The 23,882-nt window shown below is 39.6% G+C and overlaps 1 protein-coding gene across 3 annotated transcripts in view; it reads right to left on the bottom strand.

Annotated features, from left to right (window-relative positions):
- The window catches only part of pcdh1a (protocadherin 1a), a 210,693-nt gene that overhangs the window by 13,875 nt on the left and 172,936 nt on the right, over positions 1-23,882 (bottom strand). For all 3 annotated transcript variants that reach the window (XM_028596047.1, XM_028596049.1, XM_028596048.1), the window contains one exon: positions 5,690-5,909. In XM_028596047.1, coding sequence (XP_028451848.1) covers positions 5,690-5,909 — 220 coding nt within the window. The remainder of the gene's footprint in view (positions 1-5,689; positions 5,910-23,882) is intronic.

The following is a 23,882-nucleotide window of genomic DNA, read 5'->3' as shown; positions in this document are numbered from 1 at the left end:
ATCTGAGAGATCTAAGGCAGAAAAATCAGATAGCATTACTAAATAACCTCATTATTATGCAAATGCCATGTATTCTATTTTATCTCACCCTTCTCAATAGCCCATATGGAACAGGAAGACACAGGGAGACCTCACGCTGGGCAACCGGCCACATCAAAATTCCTCCATCTGTGGTCAATTGAGTTTGTGTGTGTGTGTGTGTGTGTGTGTGCACGCATAGTTTTCAACCCACTTGTGTCCTATTGGTGCTAGCCCTCATATCCCAGCCAAGATGCCTAACCACTGATCCCCAGAAGAGTGATTATAGTCTAGGTTGGACTGGACATGACCGGATTGCTGGTCAAACTTGTGTCCCAAGAAGAGCGAAGCGGCCTATAACAGTTCTCGGATGACTCATACCCAGGTTTCTTGGGCAATAGGAAGTTAAACAATTTCATTTAAGTCTGTATATAGTCTGTAATAATTGATGGAACAAATTGAAAAATCAAAAGCAGCTCAAGGATTAAAGATAACCAATGTTGACTAATGTCATCAGTGTCAGCTAACTGAATGTAATGTCATCTTGTGTAACTTGAATTTTATAAAATTCGTAGTTATTGATTATTGTGACTTAATATGCATGTCATGTAAATAGCAAATTCCCAAAGTAATGCATTCTCCCTGTTAGGCAATCAGTAATAAATTCTGTAAATCACTTTGATTTTACCACTAATCAAAATCTGATCCGCTGTGTCTGAGACACAGTGGATGGACAGATGGGACAGACAGAGACCAGTCCTCTGTCTTCCTCTGATTTCAATGTGGAGGACAAATCATGGATCAGCAACCAGACATACAAGACAAGCAGTTTTCATGCTGTGAAGCAATCAATTTAAAGAGAAAATAAAAGAGCTCAGTGATTATGATGAGAGTCTATTAAAGTAAAACAGCACTGTAATCAAAGCGATTTAGAGATACGGGTGTGATGCAACAATCTCCAATGCAAACAAATACATGCATGTACTGTAGGTGCACACATACACACACACACACACACGTGCAACAGATGGATAAACATTTTTGATTAGAATAACCAACAAGCTGAGCGATGTGCACGCTGCACGCGTGAACATAAGAGTGGAAAATACACATGGGGAAACTGAAATGGAGTGCACTCTAACACAGCCTGAAGACAAGAATTAGAAAAAAAATGGGAGGAGGGAGCAGCTGCTCAGGCATACGAAAAAAGGAACTCCAGAAATTAATTGCTGCAGATCAGGCAGCATACATGTCATATATCAGAAATGTTATTACTGTAGTTGAATCTACTCATAATTCCAAAGCCAAGAACCATAAGGGAATATGTTGATGTCTACTTCAGTGAAGCAGAGACTGTTACAGACCACACACTCTCCTTCCTATCTGCCACCATTATAAGCCAAGGTCATATTACTTAAGTCTGCAAGAATCTTTAAAAGGCGGCAAACATAAATCATTAGAACACAAAATTCACCAACTAATATAAACTAAATAATGTATTATTGCTAATAGCCATCGCTGGCTAGCCTCGTGAGACCGTCCTGATCTCGCGAGCTCCAGTTTTCCACTCGCAGATCAGTCTGGCATCTTGAGGCAGAGAAAATTTGGAGCCGTTAGCCAAACGACCGGGCCAATCAGCGTTGGTTTTGAGGTGGGTTAGGTGGTGATAGACCGATGGTTTATCCAATCAGCTAACCAGTATTATCAGCCAGCGGTAGCCCGAATTCTGTTAGCCGCTCGCTAATGCTTTTTTTCTCTTGGATCCTTCTTTTGGAATATGGTCCGTGAACCTGAAATGCTGCCTTTTATTCCTAAATTCTTGTTACACAAATGGCAAATATCCTTTACCGACATGTTGCTTGCATGCTGAGCTTACGAGCTATGCTTTGCCTGCAGCAGCAGGGGCGGGCTTGTGGTTGTATTTTCATACGCTTTGTGGATCTGATTGGTTGATTTGGCCCATCTATCACCAACATAGGTGATAGACAGATGGTTCATCCAATCAAATAACCAGTATTCCGCCCCTTCCCAAAAGTTCTCCAACGGAAAGTAAGCGGTGCTTACCGCCCTACGAAGAAGCTTGATTGGTTGGGGTTAGGCATTTTACCTCGGGTGATTAAGGTTATGGTTAGGGGATTGGTCAGGGGATAGAACCTGTACATGTAAGCATGGACGCCTGGCCAATAGTAGTGTGTGAATGCTATTGAAGGGTGGGTCTTGGTGTGGCCATAGTGGGGGAAAAAATATCACAAGCGGGAGTGAGAACGGGTGAAATTAATTTCCTTGTTTCTGTTATGAAGACGAGACGTGTGTGACTCGAACATCTTACATTTACCAACAAAACGTACAGCAAAAAGACCGCTCGTTATTGTAAGTGCAATGATTAATTAAAGTCCAATAAGTACTTTATCAAACCGTATGAATGTGTGTGTGTGTGGCCAGGATAGGAAATCAACTAACAATGTAAAGAGCGACAAGCCACTGAGAGTGACATATATGTTCATATATGATTCATTCAATAAATTATAATTTTTTGTCTTAAATACACCAGCCATTTTCATATTATACCAACATTTGCAGCATCCTGAGCCTTTGTGGTAATGTTCCTAGGAAATCTCAGCTCAGAGTAATTAATTAATTAATAGTAATAATTATTATTCTCCTTTCCTTTTTATTTTTAAAGAACTATACAAAAAAATTGCAACTTTTTTTGCAACTTTCACTGTCTTCTGCAACTTCATTGCAACAAACATACAAAAGACATCGCAAGTTTTATCGCAATTTTTTACAAAAGCTATCATGAAATCAGGCATTTTGGGCGGCAACAATCTCAAAAAAAGGCCGTGAAATCCTGGAGGCACTGCCCTTGTGTGTTTTTTCATGTGCGATGGTGCGCATTCACCAGTGTTTTTTTGTTGTTGTTGTGGTGCGTGTAGAGTACTCCTGATTTTGTCAGTCATCTCATCTCTTATATGCTGTGTCTCTATGATCCTATCCTGTCCTATTTATGGTAGCCTACTCGTGGACATTGCGCCGTCATCACGTGCTGTAGTAGGGGGGCCCGCCTTGATAATCCTGCATAGGGGCCCGGTGTTGGCTTGTTACACCACTGCTGGAATGCCCACCAAGCTCAGGTTAGTGCCAGTCAACGACAGTAAAGGTGTGACTGACACCATCATTTCCAAAAGTGGCTCTAAAATAGATCATGAACTACATCATTCTCCACTTTAGACCCCTGACACTCTCACAATGTAGATTCTCCACTGTCAAAGTTGAACATGTATAACAAAACACACATCCGTGTCGATATTTCCGGGGCCCAGTGATGCAAAGGCTGACAGTCGGGGGTTTATATATTGCGTTTTATCTAACTTAAATGGAAAGACACATCATGCTCACCTCCCCATTTTTTTGCCTGTCAGTCATCTCGACTGCAATGAAAAAAAAGCTTTGCACCAGTACAACCTGTCACTCTGCCACACAGATGCTTAAAAAAAGACTTCACGTCACTATTCAGGTGGAGCTGGGGAGGAATTCCTCTGTCTCCTTTGATTTTTCTGTCTAATCCTTCATTTTATGTGGGCTCTTTGTTATCTCCCTGAAGTGGGAATCACATTTTAATTAGGTCTATTCCTTGGTTAGCATTTTCATCTTCGCATCCCCCTGTCCTATGTGCTCAGCCTATGGGCTTTGCTTCGTTGTCGGAGACCCCGCTCCCTGTCACAATCTAACATCTCCCCCATCTTGTGCCATCTTTTCATCCTTTAACTGCTCCATCTCCACTCACAATCTTGCTCTTCTGCTGCTGACAACAAAGAACGCCCTGTCTGACAAAACCTTTTCTGCAGATGGGAGAAACACAGTAATCAGCTACAACAATAGCCAAAAAGAAAATGCACATATTACACATCCTTAGTGCAAAGAGCCAATGAAAATAGTCAACTGTTGGCTCCTGGGCTGTAAACAGCCAGCCTGTATATGACTAAATCTATTTATTAAATGGGGTGTTAGGCAATCTCTGATCTCTATAAGGCCAGAGGGAACTGCGGTATTGGCCGGACTTTTCCTCTCATGTACATCCACCACCCCCTCCAACCCTGAATAATGGTGTCACTAATCGTCATAAATATATAAACAATTAACATTTGCAACGCAGATAAGTAAGCTATCTAATGAGATCCAACACAGTTGTCTAGAGAAGAGGCAATGCATCACTACCCTACTAATAATAGAACTTTGTTATCTGCTGTTTTGGCGTGACGGTGACACATTTTAGCCTTTGATCCTACAACGTTGTGCAACTGGAAGCGCTTGAGATTTAAATAGTTTCTTTTCAGACAGAAATCTCTCTCCGCACTCAGGATATGCTGCCCCATTGACAAAAGGTACACCTGTGTCTTTTTCACTGACACTGTGACAGTGACTGCCAATGCTGATCAACAACTCTATCAAGTCTTTGCTGATACATTTCCCATTTTGTATGGGGCATTAAATACATATTACTTATCTTTAAATGAATACCCTGTTCAAAAAAGCAGAACCACACATGGTCTTGACATAAAACAATACATTCACACAACAAACTAATGATATACACAACACATATAAGGAGAAGGGCGAGACGTTCTTGGTGAGCGTTGAACTATCACCATATAAAAGTGTCTAATCCAGAGAGCGGTGCAATGCAAAATACTATAATGACTGGAAATGCACCATGGGAATCACTTATCATACTGTGTTACAAGACAGGTAATGGATTATGTTTGGCAGCTTAAAGCAGCAAAATTCTTATTATGATACACTTCACAGTATAGCAGTTACAGCTGTGGCTATGATTTTTTTAAACATGGACCTATGCTGAGACCATCACTGTTGAGTGTGTGTATTGATTACTGTGCCTAGAAATTATGGCTCCTCCTGCACACCTAAGCTGCAGTGTAACTTGGGGCCAGCTAGCGGCAAGGAAATGCTTAGAGTAAACACAGTGTTGTCTGCACAGATGTCATGGTTTAAATTTATTTAGAGGGCAAATGCTCCATTAGTTGGGCTTTTTAATTAGCACACTTGTGAGAGAGGGTCATTAAGGAAGTCTGACAGAGGACCTGCTGATGAGTAGGATGGAGACGCGGCTAACTCCAGCCCTGATCACACACACACACACACACACACACACACACACACACACACACACACACACACACACACACACACACACACACACACACACATTTATATATGCCCACACACCCTCCCACAGAAGCACAAATCTGCTTTAAAACCAATAACATTTCACACTGTCATCGACAAACCCAGCAAGTCACAGGTGCCACAACATTTCAACTCTAAAATGGCCACAGAGCACAATAAAAAAAATCACCCACAAATGTCTTCATCGCATAAAACGCCACACACACATGCACACACACGTGCGCACACACACACGCACGCACGCACGCACACGCACACACACACACACACACACACACACACACACACACACACACACACACACACACACACACACAAAGACAGACTTGCACACATACACACATGTTCATACACCCACGTGCACACACAGGCAGAATGTGAATGAAAGAGCCTATTAGAGTAATTTACATTCAAATACATATTCATAGAGAATACAAAAGTATGGGGGGGGATGTCACCGTACCATTTTCAGGGTGCTCGGTCTCTCCAATGCTGCCATCTGGAGTGGTTCTCTCATAGTGGTCTTCAGGCAGGGTCAGGGGTCCGATGCGAGGACCAGATGATGACTTACTGCTGGGAGTCTCCGATTCCTCCAAGCCGCTGTCATAGTAGCTGTGCTGAGAGGCATCCTGCAGGTCCTGCACAGGGTTGGTGGTGGAGAAGGTCACTCGCCGATGGGGATGCTGAAAAACAGAGAGACAACAAATGAACATCTTCAAAACAAGGAAGTTATTTTTCAACTAAACTTTTCCTCCTGTTTGATGGTTCCATGGAGACACCCATCAGGGTAAGAGCTGAAGCTGATCTTTTCTCAATTTCCATCATTTTACACAGGCTCAGGCCGGGCTCAGGCTCGGGCTTGCGCGGTAAATGAGCGGTCAGGTGATGCGTTTCGATTAGCGCGAAAATGGATGCTGAGGAGGTGAAACGGAGGTTGGCCTCTGGAGGACTTATTTTATTTCTTTGTTCCAACTTTCAAGTGGCCTATAGCCTACGTTAGTCATGAATACATTTTGTTAAAAAATTTATAAATGACTCATTCTTGACAAAAGGCAAAAGAGCTGTGTGCGTGCGCACATTTGAATAATGTCAGACTGTAAACGGGTTCGGGCTTTTAAAAAGCTGTCAATCAAAATGTACTTGTCGGATTCGGGCCGAATTCAGTTGGGCTCGGGTCTTGTCGGGCCTAACTTTTAAGGCCCAATTACAGCTTTAATCAGGGTTGTATGGTAACAGCTCCAGCTCAACACTCGCACATTCAAGACTACTGTCTGAATTGCGCTGGACTTATAAAGTTCACTCTTCAAAAGTCAGAAAATAGTATTAAATATTAAACACTCTTAAATATTAAACAGTCTTTTGCACTGTTATTATTCTGCAGATTATATAAGGAAGAAATATGTGGACAGAGGGAGGTTGCAGACTTCAATAATGAGAGTGTGCAAATTAGCAGCAACAGCAGAAAATGAATAACTTGGGACATAAAATACAGACAAATTTCCCATACTATACCACAACATTTAAATCCTCAATTACCGGGCATGTGTTTAAATATGCTGAACGATACTGTCCTGTATACGTAAAGAATGTTTAAAATGTGTGTGGGCCGTAAATAATGAATAAGAGGATGTACAGTTCAAGAACAAAATAAAAAATATTTTTTAAAGACTTCTGGCATTTGATACTGTATGTGATGAAAAACTGATGTACACCTCATACATTATTACATTAAATATCATAGGTATAAATCCAGGGTACAGATTGTAAAGAATTGTGCATTTATATCTGTTATTAGTTGTCCATCTTATTAAGGGCTCCAGATAGAGGTGGAGTACAGGATGTACAGAAAGAATATCCAAGTATAAGTTCCATTTGTGTATTATTGTCAGTAATCTATACAATTATACCCAGAACATACAACTGGATAGAGGTAATCTATGTAGAGAGATACATAAAGAGATTGCTGTGTTTGGAAACAATGTTTATACATTTGTGCGGACTTGAAAGCCATCATTGTAAAAAAGTGTCAGAGGGTGTCACAGACATTGAGAATGTGAAAAGTATTATGGTTGCGGTTATCATTATTAGTCATACAAAAGTTGAATTTTCAAAATCTTCCACAGCCAAATTAATTGTGATGACAATGATTGGTACACTAATCAGTAGCCCCAGTGAGCTACTTCCTATCTCCATATTTTAATATTTCCCGTTTCCACAGCTTTTGATGTTTAACCGAGTGGAAAGCGAGACAATATTTCTGCAGTTTAACTAAAAAGGATTCCCAAGAAGATCTAAATAAGGCTAACAAAAAGAACAAAACAGAACATTGGAAATACAGTTTGTGACAGCCACTAGTTTGCGTGGATTAGAATATATCATAAGATCTGCTTTTTGCTTTTAGATACTGATAATATTTGATGAAAGAGTAAATATATGAATGAATAAAAATACTGATGAAATCCTAAATTTGATAGTCTGAAGAGGAGCAGAGTGGCATACTAATTCATTCAACATCACACCCTTTATCAAATTGAATGGCTTGTAAATACAGTTAGGAGACCATTAAATTTCCTATTCCAAAGATCAGTTTACTAATGGCTACTTACCACCGATCCACAACAGAAAGATGACTCCTTGACGGTGCACATGCAATTGTGCTCTTCCCCCACCCCCACACATGAGCACCTCTCGTAAAAGTCAGGAAAGCACTGATACAGCAGAACAGGCCAGCCTCTGCTGCACTAGTCAGCCCAGATCAATACCACGGGTCTGTGCTTTCTACCATTCAGCCACTTTTCTGGCAAACAAATCCATGGTAGAAATCATTTGAACCATCAGCCTTTCAGTACATACACACCAGCTATTGAGAAATGCTTTTAGAGCTTAGGTAAGAGCTATCAACACTGTTGTTTTTAATACCGTTAGTGGCCTTCAAAATGTTTCCAGAAACCTGTTCATCTCCCAAACATCTCAACCAGTCACATTTTCCTCACTTCACAGATATTTCTGTCTTTCATCCAAATGATGATTTTTTTTTTTTGTTCTAGGTTGCATCATCATTCCCCCCAGCAGTGCTACTACATCGTTACATCAATAAATCATAGTATACAGTACGAAAGCCGTCTTGGACTGAAACTACATTTTCCAACAAAAATTAAAGATTGTTGAAACAAAACAACTTAATAATGTTTTTAATACCTTTGTTTGTGATAGTGATTTGTATGCTTGTTGCACAACTGAGAGAAAGAAAGCAAGCGCAGAGAGGTTTATTTAAATAAATGTAAATAAACAATAAATACTCTTGACAAAGGTCCAGAAAGACAGAGCAGAGTGCGGAATTTTCCTTTCTAAAAGTCAGTGATATTTTCCAACGTACCTGCACAAAAGAATTGTTGGATGTGCTAAGTGTTTCTTTGAAAAGGGGGTTTTCTTTCTATTAAACAGGCTCTTTGATTGTTGCATCTATACACAGTAAGTAAGTAAGAACACAATGTTTATCCTTTCTCACAAAGATGATACAATACAACAGTACAGAGTGTAAAATTAGAATCTATTTAACAGGGAGTCTCAATAGAGAACTCCTCTATCGCACCAGACAATAGTGAGTTATTCTACTATTGTTTCTGTGATACCTCAATAAACTTGCTATTGACTCATGTGGCTGGACCAGACATGATATTTTTCAATAGTGCATTCTTAAAATATGATTGGAGGTCACTGAGGCTCCACAACTATTTAAATGTTAGGGGGCATTTAGTTGTTTAAATATGGATTCTTACTTAAACTTCTCCTTAAGGCATCACTCCAGAGAGACAACATGTTTCCTGGGTATGATAACTAGCTAAGGCTGCAGAGATGGGAAATAGATTCTCCTTTTAGTCAGAGCACAAATCCTTTGCCAGACCTTGGGGGCTGCAGGGATGTGGCAAGACGGAAGGATGGAAGGGGAGGCTGAGCAGGAGTTGGGAGTTGGTCAGGCAGACACGAATGGCGCTTTGGCTGGAGGGGACAAGCAGAAGGATTAGATTCTAGGAGACTGGAGGCGGGAGAGGGGGATTGTTTGGGCATTGTGGTACGAGTAAGAAGCTATGGGGCTGAGAATGAAAGAGGGGACATTTACGATGACATCTGAATTCATAACCCCATTTAGTTTGGGCTAAAATGGCCTCATTTATATGCCTAGTATTACAATCCCAACGCAGATGGAAAGATACCGCAGGATTGTGTCTTTACAAGGGGACCTAGACACATTTTAAAGTAGCAATAAACAGCAATCATCTACTCCTTACCTAGAGCTCCTGTAGCCCTTTGGAGACACTTTCTTTTCTGTCAAACCGCCAGAAATATTATATACAACCTACTGCCACAGAATAATTCCAAGTCGCACATGGATACTGAATATCTCCACGGACACACTGATATGCCCAAAAGCCAGAATGAGAAGCTGCAGGTTAGTAAACAATGTCGTTGTTGCTTGAATCCATTATAGTATGCATGATATGACGAGGTATTTAATGGTCATGTGTAAAATGAAAAGTGATTGAGAACACTGTTTTGTGATATAAAGTGTGACAACTTTCACTTTATACAGTGGCAAATGAGCTGTCTGCCACTGCATAAAAATAAGACAAAAGTGAAAATGGCAGCAGGTGTATGTCTGTCAATTTTCCTCAAGCTATTCAATGCCATAGATCTTACATTTATCTACACAGCAACTACCCTTTCACCTTGGAGCTGGAATTGTGTTGCTTCACTTTCTTGAACATAATGCACATGAAAAAACAGCACACTCTACACCTACATTGACTGCAACCTCAGGGGTACACAATAGTGGTTAAAAAAAGAAGTGAAATGGTACATTGAAAGTCTTTTGATGTGCTTGTGTTTGCAGTTGTTATGTAAGCTGCGGTTACACATTGTTAATTAACAGAACTATTGATGTAATATACAAACCTATACAAGAAAAGACAGCTCTCCCTCTCATCCTCCAATTGATTTGTACAAGCCAACATAAAGTATAGGGGCTATAGGGCTCTATGTGTGTGACTATAGTTGGGCACACACATAAATAATTCATCTAGTAGGGTGAATTATAAAGAACACCTTCAGTTATTGGTGAATTTTACAACTTCTGAGTTGCATCTGATGATTGAAAATAATTGGCTACTGCAACACAATGTGGCACAACTGGTTATGGTTAAATTGATGAGGAGTGAAATATTCTGAAGCAGATATTCATAACTGATGATGTGTATGCATTAAATCATAAGCTTGAGGAATTTTAGGTTATGCTGGGACTGGCAGCCCATATCAGATTTTTTGGCTGAGACATCAAAATAAATATTTCATTCATCAAATCTGATTTAAAACACATTCATAGGTGGTTTGATATCCGATTTAGAATTGCCCTTTACATCACCTGCAAAATCACACATAACCGTGACGTCAGAGAGCTGTCAGCCCTAACAGCTAGCTGTGACTGCTGGGGAAAAAAACATTTATCAACCACCTCTGTCACTAATGTCACACAATGTTATGTGGTGTGATGGAGGACTTCTGCACTGAGACTACGTATTGCAATGGTGTGAAGAGTGAGAGGATGCATCTCCATTATTCACCCAGCCTGCAGCTTGCTGTTTTGTGTCTGTATTGGAATAAATGCACCACCAGTTTGTGAATATACTCACGCCTATGTCGTTTCCACAGCAACTGATGCAGATGGGTTATTGTAAACGGTTCTATCTAATCACTTGCAAATAACAGTCTGGACAGCCTGTCCTAAAGATTGGATTTGAAATAAAAAATAAATGATTTGCCTGCAGCTTGAATGGAGGAATAAAAAGGGATTCCTGGGGCAAATGGCTGTGCCTAAGCAACAAGGATAGCATTCTGGTGACTGTGGAGCATCAAATATTGCCATTGCTGATTTGCACCACTGATCCCTGATGGGACAGCAGACCCCACTGCTGTTGTGCTCTCCCATAGCACAGAGTCCAGTGAAATGCCCTGGAGCAACCTGACACCACTCTGCCGTCAGGTGCCCTGTCATCCAGCCAAGCCTCACTGATTGCCAGTGCACAGGGCTGCTGGTACTTATGCAGATGGGAAAGCTTTTCCATCGTCTCTGACACTTTTTGAGCAGACTTCCAGTAAAGTCGCCGGTGAGTTAGAATTAGGGGTTGGATCTCAGTCTCATGCATCCAAGTTTGCATTTGTATTTTGACTGATCTGGATGTGAACATTTGGTGATCAAGCTGGCGCCTGCATTGTCTGTAATTTAACTACCTTGTAGAAAGTATTCCCTGGCGTACTGTATTTTACAGCAAGTGGCGGCTTAATGGTTGGTACATATGGTGGGACTACAATCCAGAGTGTAGTGGCAACAGGATAAAACCAGATATTAACATAATAATAAAGCACATTTAAAGCATCTCACACAAAAGACGATATCATTATTATTATTATTATTATTATTATTATTATAATAGTGGAATAATTCTCTGATGGTTCTTCTACAAAATTACATCTATTTGATATGCATTTTAATAGCAGTTCATCCTTTAATATCTAACCTGAGATTTGAAGCTTGAGGAAGCATCTAATCTTTGAGGCATTAACCTCTGAATTTTAAGCCTAAGTGGTTGATACCCCATTTATAACACTTTGATTGTATCTTCATTTATACTACACTGACAGCTTGCTAAAAAAAGATCTGGATCAAAGTCAAATATTCAATTATATTTTATGAATTAATCATGAAAAATCAATAAAAAATTAATCAATCCAGTTATCTATTTTCCTCTGGTGATAAATAACATGTTATATGAAAAAAATAGATGATAGGTGCTATTTGCAGTAATATATGTGCCCCTCTATATTTCATATTTCAACTACGGAGCGCCCTCTGTATATAAATAAAATACCTTGTTACTGGTTGCAGTATCTTTTCTTGTAATAAAGGCAAACTGGTATAATGGGATGCTCCAGAAGTTAAAGCATGTCTATATGTTCCACACAGAGACAGGTGGAGAGAGGAATCTGTAAGGTTATGAGAAAGAGCTTTAGTTTTAAAAAAAAAGTTTAGAATGGAGATCTTTTAACAGGTTGTGAAGCCAAACAACTATAGTACACTTAACTGGAATACCCTCAACATTTCAAGCTGCAGAGAACCTATGTGGCCTTGTTTATCAAGCCTGAGTTGAGGTATATCGTATGTGTATACTGGAGCTGGAAGCCAGACTTCTCCTACTGAATCACAGCTATGTGTCTCTCAGATATTATAAAATGGGTTTTCTGCCCATGTTAAAGGAAATGGCTGATGTCTCAGTGCCCCTGTGATATGAAAAATTCAATTTAAAAGGATGAGAGAAAGAATGGTGCATGGCCTATTTTCATTCCCCCACATTGAGAGATATGAGAATGATGTTCCGTTGTGTGGAGGAAATGATGCCAATCGTACTGCAGAGAAATTCCTTCATAATTCAATTCAATTTCATCTGAATCCCAATGGCAAGCTCCTCTGCCAGAGAGGCAGAGCGACAGAGACAAAAAGGTAGGGCTAGAGACTAAGATGGAAGAAGAGGGACTAAAGTGAAACAATGGAGTAATAGAGACAGAGTCGCAAAGAGCAGCCAGACTTTCTGAAAGGTAAGAAGACAGCAACACAAAGCAGAGGGGATGTGGATATGAAAAACATGTTTTAGTAATTATTCATTTTGATCATTGTGGCATTTTAAGTATAGCCAACAAATTTTCTGTAATTACCTCTCTGCAGCATCTGACAAAAGCAGAGAAAAACATTTTTTAACATTTGTTTTTTTTATTGAGATCTAACAGGACAGCTTTTTGTGACGAAGTGTTCGGACTGGTAGATTATATAGTTAAGTATATAGTTAGTAACCTAAATAATGTTATTATAAATGTGCAGCTAAACTCTTCGATAGCCTGTGAGAGTTCCCCGAGAGTGGGACCTAGAATTTCCATTTAGTTACAATCTTAGTACATCCTGGCTCTGGCATTTTGGGCGTGTATGCAAGAATCAATGAGCTGCTGCCTCTGAAGGCAGAGAAAAAATGAGCTGCACCAACAAATATGACAATGAAGAAGTACACCTCTCAGTGTATGCAGCAAGCATACAACCATAAAGACTGAAGCAGTTGCAAAGGAAATGCATATGAACTGTTTTTATTTTCCATCCCACCATTATGTCCTCCATTCTCATCCCATCTACGGCTCTCTCTTCTTTCTGTCTTCTCTCCCTCTTTTCTACAAGCACACACACACACACACACACACACACACACACACACACACACACACACACACACACACACAGTTGTTTTTGTAGGTGCAATAGCTCCAAGGCAAGCAGCGTGGAATTGGAGTCTTCAAAGAGTCTTGGATTATCAAAGAGACACAGCTACCAGAAAACTAGGGGACACGCAAGAGAGGGGGAGGGAGGAACATAAGCAGGAGGCGGGGAGGGGAAAGAGTGCAGAGGAGTCAGCACGGGTTTGCGTGGAGGATAAAGTGATCAGACAGGGGAGTGGTGGGGGTGAGGGGTGTATAAGACCAGAAGTCCCTTTGTCCACATACTGCAAATGGAGAGGAAAAAAGGCTGGAGTGAATACATTAAAAAACAATCACATAGGCCTTAATGGTCTTGATAGGCAAGACTGAATTCGCATTCTTCACTGTCCCTGCCGCAGCCGCTTATTCTGGAGTTTTCTTTTTTCCTACATAGAGGATTTCATTTCAATGGGAGCGTTGGCCTTGAAATACCATAATGTTGTCACAGTAAAACCAAGTATTACTGCTGCAAGAACCACCATGTGTGAATATAGCTGCCACATCTAATGACAAATCTGACTGTTCACGCCATTCCATATGACAGGATGTGGGAGTGCTGGTGTGAATGCATCACCCTTCGACAAAAAGCTCTCCGTCAGCCCCTCTGTCCCACAATGAGCTATGGATGTCTTTTTTCCATTACAAGAACACCTCTCACTATAGAACATATTTCAAGCCAGTGTATGAAACTGATTCTGGTCGGTTCACTGCTGTCAGCTGCGGGGCATCATCCGGCAATGATCCTGCCCCACTGCCACAGCTACTACACACAAACCTCCCACTATCACTGACCTGGTTTGAACTAAATTACTCATTTAGTGTATGATGAGAGCGTAAAATGCTCCTAACACACAGTGCCAAAAACAAATCAAAATCCAAAAAGTAATCTTCCTCTCACTGGTCACAATGGGTGGCAACTCTTCTTGAAAAATGTGGAAAGATGGGTACTTGTGTGAACAAAAGTGTTCCCCCGTGCCTGCATCCATTTGGTAATTTTGGGGAATGCCATGACATCTTTTATTCTGACAGTGTGAGTATGAGAGTGAGAGTTGGGTCTATGCATCACGAATTGTTGAACTTTCATCACCTCTGTCTACACATACCATGTGCGGATGTTCTGTGCTGGTTTAACGGCATCAGATAATGAAGGCAAACGTAACCACAAAACCCAAAACCGCATAAACAAGTCTAAAAAGTATCTTGACTGTCGTTTTTGAGCCACAGTGAGCTGATGTGATGAAGTGTGTGGATAGTACACACACAGATTAAGAAAAATAAAATAAAAAATACCTGCCATTCTAATTATAGTGACTGTGCAGCAGTTATTTTAACACTGTTAAACATTATTAAATCACTTTCTGTGTGCTTGAGTTGAATTACTAGTAATCCATCAAAGTCATTTATTTACGTTTATGTGGGTGTTATGTAAAAGGTAATACAAATAGTGAGCCAGAGTTGATTAATACTTCACAATATATTGTGGTTAATTTGTATTTTTTTCTGAATAATGAAATAAGATGATGGAATGGGGAAACACAAATGTAATATTCTTTTGGTGTCAAGAGAGATTTGGAGGGAAGGGATGAGCTTTGGGGAAAGCCAGAGAAAGGATCAGTGGCAGAACTTAATTGGGAAGGGCACAGGATTAAAAATGTGATTGGTTTAGGGTTTAGATGGTGATGTCTTTCTACCGACATTGTCTTAAACTGTTGGGACTAAATATGCTAATATGAGCTCATAGGGTCAAAAGAATGAAGAGGATTTTGAGAGTTTGGGGTTTACAAGCGATGTTCTTCTAGACACTGTGGAAAGGAATATATGCTCCCAACAGAAAAAAGTACATAGGAGAAATGTAAGACACAATATACTGTCAAGAAAAATAGAGGGAGTCAGAGGATCATACAGTAAAGATGGAAAGGAACTGCAGAAGCTGTTCTCTGCCAAAACGTAAAGGAAAAAGAAAAGAACTGAAAGACTACTATATGGTAAAGTTAGAAAAGGCTTTACCAAAGACAAAGATGTTACGGAGATAGCCAGATAAATAAGTTAAGAAAGCAGTAGAGTGAAATTCCACAAAAATAATAAGATTCATGTGACAGAGGAGGAACTTTATTGAGAAAGAACTTTATTGGTGGTTATTCTTTGTGCAAATCTGAAATAACTGAAGATGTTTTTTGTTTGGTTTTTACTTTTAAGAGTCACACCTTTTGACCCTAGAATGTAACATAGTTTTAATAATGCACAACAAACGTTTTATAATATCAACTTTGGTTTTTGAACACTGAATGGCTGTTATATTTAACCATGTTTATCCACTCCCCTTCATACAGAAATACAGGATTAGGGCCACATGTGAAAAATGTATTTGAGTTCTGAGTTTAAAGTCAGAATTCTGAGAAAAAATCTAAATTCTGACTTTAATCTCAGAATTGTGACTTTTTTTTAAAGTCTAATTATTATTTTTTTTAAATCTGAATTGTGACTTTGATATCAGAATTGTGAATTTAATCTCAGAATTGTGTGTTTAATCTCAGAATTGTGATTTTATTCTCAGTATGACTTCAATCTCAGAATTGTGACTTTTAAAAAAAAAAGTCTAATATATATATATATAAAATCTCTTTTAAACTTCTTTAAACTCAGAACTCAATAACTTTTTTCACATGTGGCCCTAATCCTCTTCCGTACCATCAGGCTTTAAACAGCTTTTTGAGTTTTAAATATCAAATCAGCATTTATTGAAATATTGTTTTTTTCACAAATATCTGATCAATGAGTCTTGGGATTGTGACCTCAAATTCACATTTATACAATTGTCCTTTGTTGTCTGTGTTTTTTATTATCTAATAGTCTGTATGAAGCACTATATTAGTTAAGTGTATTGCTTTATTTCCCCAATGAAAAGGGTTAACGTCCGGGTCAACTCATTCAGATTTAAAGTTTCCTCAGCTTCTCTTTGAGTGATTAAGCTCTATAAAACTCAGTTCATTTTAGTTGCTCCTTAGACCCAGACATTATCACTCCCTAGGAGGCTAAAGTATATTTGCAGCATAATTTCCAGGAACGATAACAACAGTTGCATTTAGAGGAGAACTGTTGTGAATTAGAGTGTATAGCTTGGAGTCAGGCATGCGGGGAAAGTGAAAAGCACGAAAGACTCTCGGAAGTGGATAGATGATTATAACCCTGTACTATTTACCGTAGACAGACTAGTCTTTGTCCGTGTTATGGTGAGGGTAGGGCTGTGGTTCTGTGTAGAAGGATACAGGCAACAGTCTCCTTTATGCGTGTTATGTTTGCCTGTTTCACTGATCACATCTGTAAACTGCCTTCACAATGGAAACACTACCAACATAGCATTGGTTAAGTTATTTCAGGTATTTGTGAGAATCAATGTCTCCCACCATAACTATGGATTCACATCACGACATACAAAAAACATGGTGACAGTGATTTTAATACTTCCAGAAATGTGGTTTCAGCTTAAAACCTGACACCGTCTGACCTCAGCAGGATATTTTAGGTGGCATATATTTGCACCGTGTGACTCTAAAACAAGAACATCACAAGCTCCTCTGGTGAGTAACAGTCGCTGCTGCACTGGTGTAGAGTTCACTGCTTCTAACAGGAGTGAAAGGACTTGATTGAATTGGCTATGATAGCAGCCAGCTCTAACCACGACTATGATTTGTAATTTATCCTAATCTGGCCCCCTATTACTGCACTGCAGGTAAAAAAAAAAATGTTGGTCAAAACAAAATGATCTAACGCTGCTAACTAGGGCTGCAACTGACGATTAATTTCATAGTCGATTAATCTGTTGATTATTTTCTCGATTATTCGATTAGTTGTTTGGTCTATAAAATGTCAGAAAATGGTGAAAAATGTGGATCAGTGACTACGTTTACAAGGTGTCAATTTTCGGGTTATGGTGGGGTTAAGGTCACTATTCGGGTTTCTGAAACATTCGGAATAACCCGTTTACATGCGTGAGCAGAGAGAGTTACTCCTGTATACATGGACGTACGGACAACATTAAGACGCAATAACTTCTCGGTCACCTTCTTATAAATCTCACCATCTCTGTACTTTCTGCCGTCAACAAAAGACATTATATTCCTGGTTTTCACCACACTAATAAAGAAATTGGTTTCCTCCTCGCTCCAAAAGTGTGGTGCTGTGCTGCGTCTCGCCATGTTTACCTCTACTTCTTGTTTACTTCCGGTATACTGCGCGCAGGTTTTCTGCATTGACATATATATATATATATATATATATATATATATATATATATATAACTATATTATTACAGTATATAATTATTATTATAACTAGGTTTTCTGGCACATACAAGAAGTTCCTCTACTCAAAAGACCAAGATTCCTTGCGAATAGAACATGCGCAGAACACAAATCAATGTTCCTTTTGATGGGGATATGCCGATAGCCGTTTACATGACCAAAATTTCGGGTTAGAAAAGGGGTAACCCAGGTAGCATATTCGGATTTTTGCCGGTGTTTACATGGCCATGCGCGACCGGGTTATTGCTAATATTCCGGTTTTGAACGGGTTATTGGCTGTATGTAAACGTAGTGAGTGTTTCCCAAAAGTCCAAGATGACGTCCTCAAACGTCTTGTTTTGTCCACAACGCATAGATATTCGGTTTACTCTCCCTACTCTCTAGAAGAAACTAGAAAATATTCACATTTAAGAACCTGGAATCAAAGAATTTTTACTTTTGTCTTAAAAAATTACTCAAACCAACTAAGTGATAATCAAAATAGTTGGCGATTAATTTAAGAGTTAACAACTAATCGATTCACTGATTCATCTTTGCAGCTCTACTGCTAACTTGAGTCAGCATCCGGGCTTGAAGTTGGAAGTCCCAGATTTTGCCAAAAGCAAGAGAAATTAAATTTTAGATAAATGTCTGGAATTGGCCCTAAAGTTTGTCAGCTCACATCTGGTCATGCTCTATAATGCTGCTGAGCAGACGTTTTGGCAGCTTTGCAAATTGCAATATCTATGTGTGTGTTTATCCTGTATGGGTTCTGAGCATCAATGGTCAATTGCTACTATATTTTATATATGAATTATGTCCCAGGGGCACGTTTTCAATTCAATCTCCAACAGATGCACTCCTAAACAAAACTGAAGTAAAGGCAAGCAGAATTTAAAGCCAATACTCAATAGACTTCCCACCATGCAGATGGTAAGGAGAAAAAGGCCAAAGAAAGTTGTTTGGTCTACTGAAATCATTATCAAATTTCATCATGGCTGGTAGTTGCAGTGCACAATACATTTTCTATTTGTTTTACTCTGCAAGTAGTTGCTTCACGTTCTGTGAAACCAATCAATATTTACTGTTTTTAAGCCCAGAGCAGAAGTTGCACAGTCACCACACGTTAATAGCTGTCTGTGGGCCAGTATTCACTTAGTCAGTTTACTCATGTCAGCAAGGAGTGGTAAGCTCAATTGAGCAAGGTTTACGTCACATACCCACTTAAATGTTATAATACTTAAATCACATACCCATAGAAGATTGTTGCCAATTAGCTTTTTGTTCTATCTTTCTCCATTTCCTGTAATATACTGTAAAAAGAGCATCTACCAAACTGTCTCTCTGAAAGACATATCAGGAGTATATAACACCAGAAGGTAAAGATAGACTGAGAAGAAGATTGGTTGATTGTGGGGGAGAAAAATTAATCCTCAATATCCACTCCCTGCTATGTACCTTTATTGCCTCTCAAACTTCCCATCTTCAGAGTTAATATCTCTTTTGCTGTAGCAAGAGGCTTAGAAGCATGCATATACTTCCATTTGTTTGAACTGGAACATAATTGGATTGGGGAGAGGAATGGAAAAGCCTTCAACCACACTTAAAACTTTTTTTCCGGCCATCCTCTTAAATGTGCACAAAAGGGTGCGATGGCAGTGTTTAAGCGCGAGTGTGCGTGTGCATGTACATGTATGCATTGCTATTAATAGCATCTCTTATGGTCTCGCTTGTCTTGATTTGTTACCCTGCATACGAGATGTCCCGATTGGCAATACATTCCGAGAGCTGGATGATTTGGGAAGTGTGTCTGCATCTCGTTCTTGCACTCAAAGTAATCCTTACGATGCAACTGGATGGGGAGCCCTCATGCTCCTCCATCTTATCAAGGAACTGAAAAATCATGCTTAATTAGATTCATAGTGACCTTTTTCATCTCTGTCTACAAGCGCCCAGTCACTGCCAAAGCAGGATGTGTTCTCAACATTGATCTTTCCGCAGACCCAGGGATTGAGCCGAGCCCAGCGCAGTGAAACGAGGCAGAAAAACAACATATCAAAAATCATCAGATGAAGAGATTACTCGGTTTGAGTGAGCCGCGCTGTGTTGAGGCTTTTTTAGGAGTGAGCGTGTTTTTGTGAGAAGAGCTCTGTAATCCACCTACTGCATCTCAATCATAGTGCAAACAAACTCACACACAAGTATCAAGTCCCTGCCCTCTGCTTCATGGCCCATTTGCCAGACATGCACACGTAATCCTACTGCCTTTCTCGTTCCCAGATCCTACCTCCACTCTTTTCTCCTTTTGCATCCCGCCACCTTGCTTTCCCCTTTCTGAAACAGCAGTCTGCAACTGAGCAACTTTCTTCCTGCAGGCTTCAAACAAAAGACGACTTACAAGTTCCATCCAGAAATAATAGATGCCCTGCTGATGAAGCCATTACAGAAATCTGCCTTTTCCAGGGGAATGTCTGCTTTTAAATCTTCAACATACATACAGTACATGCATGTATTTGCAGCACATATCTCTAAATCAACTTTACACAGTTAAAACAAACAGAAAGAAACATACTGTAGGGAATTCTCATTTTGAATTCTTATAAAATATGAGCAGATTTGACATGTTTGTCACAGTCCCACTGCAACTTTGGTATTACTGTGGGGGAGTACACTACACTATACACAGTTGATACAGATACGGTATGATATTGATGACAGATTTGATTAATCTACTGATGAAATCTTGGTGCGAGTGCTCCACAATGGGCTTTAGACAGAGCCCCAAAGCAGAATATCTTGTATGAATACTCTATTGCCATATCCTTTCAGAGCTCATTTGAGTCATATCTGACATATTTATGGCTCATCATGTCATATCGTAGCCATCAGAGTACAAGCACCATAAACCATTTAAATACTGTGGGCCATGCTGACATTTCCTGTTAGCAACATATGTCTGATAGATGCATAAGATGAGGCAATTGACTGGATTCTTTCATAGTGCTGTACGGAAGCTTGAGCCCAGACTTGGTGAATTGACTGGCAAGCATGATTTTGTAAGAAGGTCTATTTAGCTGACTAAAAAAATGACAGCTTCATATTGAATTGAATGCATGAGGGACAGAGGTACTGGAAGCATAGGAAAATACAACAAACATGAGCCTGGATACAGAACAATACAATATATTTTTAAAGAAATACAAGTTAACAGTTGCACCCAAGAAATCTATAATGATTCTTTGTGTGAACCTTAACAGAGTTGCGTAGCAACAGAACTAGAGCTCTGCAGTGAATTTAAGTGTCAAATGAAATACATTTGTAATCCAAAAGGCAACATGGATTACATTTTAGACAGTAGGAGTGCCTCTTGAACAAGATTTCAATAGCTAAGGTGGGCAAAGTGAATTGGCTAGAAGACAAATAATTTTCTGCAACTTAATAACTTTCATGACAGCGCCTCGTACCTGAATATGGATGGTTGAATGAGCACAAAATAAGCACAACTAATTAACTGTAAAGGTTTTAAAAATGGGCTGTCTTAATGGACGCCGTTATTCATCTGCCTTCAACAGGAATCCATGAAATATCACGAGGGTGGACGTGAGACTGATAAATCATGATAGCATATAGATCAGTGTCGTACCTTTTTTCCTCTGAATTATTGATTAACTCACACGCAGAGCTGCTGTTTGAAAACACGTTTCCTGTTTGTACTGAATTTGACCACTAAAAGCCGGTTAAAAAAAAACCTCATTAAAAAAATGGGTTCATGGAAAATAATGCTTCCAGTATGCTTTATGTATGAAAACTCAGAGAAAAACTCTTGCAATCTCCCCCTCTCCCCACCACACACACACACACACACACACACACACACACACACACACACACACACACACACACACACACACACACACACACACACACACACACACACACACACACACACACACACACACACACACACACACACACACACACACACACATAAATAAATGCAAATGTTTTATAAGTAGGCTGCTTATTTTCTGCTAAACAATGTTAAGCATTTACACAAAGGGACCCAAATGAGCCTCTGATTGAAGATGAAATCAATGCCCAAGCAACCCACCACAGAGCCTCTCAATCCCACATATGCATGATTAATACTTTAAACAACATCAATTCTCCTTCCTCTTCCACTTGTCAATGACACACACACACACACAGACATGTGCATACACCCACGTGCACACACAGGCAGAATGTACCCAAATCCTTACAGGACTGTGCATGAACACACAGACACTGCCCCCTCCATCATGGTTAATACATCAAACAGCATTAGCTTCCTGGATTTCTGAAGCTTAGACAGACACGGTTCTGACAGCCCATGATTCCTCACTGGCTGCCTCCCCCTCCAGCTTCCCCACTTTCTTTATTCCCTATGAAGTCTGTTTGGGTGGTAACAGAACATGCTGCCAAAATAGATTCACTTACATATTACCTTTGCTTTTTGTAAGCTTGTATAATGTCATGTTAGAAAGCAATCTCTACAATAAGATGACACTGCTGAGGAGCTTTAGAGGCTTGGGAGACGTAACAATAATAACCGCAAGCCCTGATCAACAAACTCTTTATTTCATAACATTTCCATATTATTCTGACATAAGCAGGTATTTATAACCACATGCATCCAAGGTTTGCTTTTGTACCACCGGTTCATGGGCATTGAAATGAAGTGTCCCAGATCAGCATAAAACCAACACACCATCAAATGCATTCAAATCTAACCTTTACAATTCAAAGATGTTTTAGTTTTTTTGGCAAGCCATTCTGTAACATCTATGAGCAGGTGGTCTACTGGATCATGGTCTAATAAAATGGACACTCATTAGTATATATTTAGCATAAAGTGCTCTGTAATTACCATGCGAGGCCTGTATCTTTAGAACGCAGTGCTGCATATGATCTCCATTTGATTTTACGCTGCTTTCAGCATACTGATATGAACTTTATTTTAGAGATCCAAGCTGTAGTCTTTCTAGTCGAAATTAGTAAGCAAAATTCTTCAACTCTTCTGTAATGACCCACAACCACAAAAAGGAAGTGTTGTTCTCCCCTTATATTATCGACAAACTGTCCATTTTTGTGATGCTTTCAACATCAAATGAATAAACATGGTGTACCCTCCATGCAATCTCCATCTGTTTTCAATGGACTGCATACTGAATGTGTATTATCATAAAACACTACAGCAGGCCTACAATTTTTTGAAAGCCTTGCAATATCAAGCCCAATATTTACCAATTCTCAATACAAACTACACCATATTGTTGTATATAAACTGGTGTGCTTATCTCATCTCTTTCTTAGAGTGAACAAGTGATTTACGCATGAGCTTCGTGGGCACCAAAGACAGCACTGATATTATCTTTGAGTAGTAACGCTAATGCACTTAAGCAGATTGCTTCAGGATCTTAAATGGTATCCAATGCGTATACTGTAGCTCCTTGACAAATACAGGAAAAACTAAATGAAAAGAGAAAGATTGTGTGTGTTATGGAGAGCCTACTGGGCTGCTGATAGTGTAGCTTAAGTGCAGGGAGACTCACATGTGGTCCTATATACTGCAAATCCTCAAAAAGAGGATAAAGAGGCTTTGAAATCACATTTACAGCACAGGAGCAGCATCCCGCAGATAAATACAGATCATGGTATTTGACCCTGTCCATCAGCACATTGAAAGGCTCATGGCTTCTACACCATAGAGTCACAAACCAGGCTTTGTCACTAACAGATACAGCACAACACATTGATGACTCTAAATAATAGCAGCAGCTGGGGAGACCTAGGGAACAACTGAGGGCAAGTCAACTATGACTCCTGAGTTTTCCAGAATTCCGCTCAGTTCTTTGACCTTTTATTAGATCCGTTAAATGAAAAACATGGCCTTGATTTTACCTCTCTGACTTGTGTTGAAAAAGCCAGAATGCAGAGCGCATTGTTGAAATATGGTGAAGTATCTGTGTAGTTCACACAGATCGA

The sequence above is a fragment of the Perca flavescens genome, chromosome 13, assembly GCF_004354835.1.
Source record: "Perca flavescens isolate YP-PL-M2 chromosome 13, PFLA_1.0, whole genome shotgun sequence".
Classification (NCBI taxonomy): domain Eukaryota; kingdom Metazoa; phylum Chordata; class Actinopteri; order Perciformes; family Percidae; genus Perca; species Perca flavescens.
This window is presented reverse-complemented; position numbering and strand designations above follow the sequence as displayed.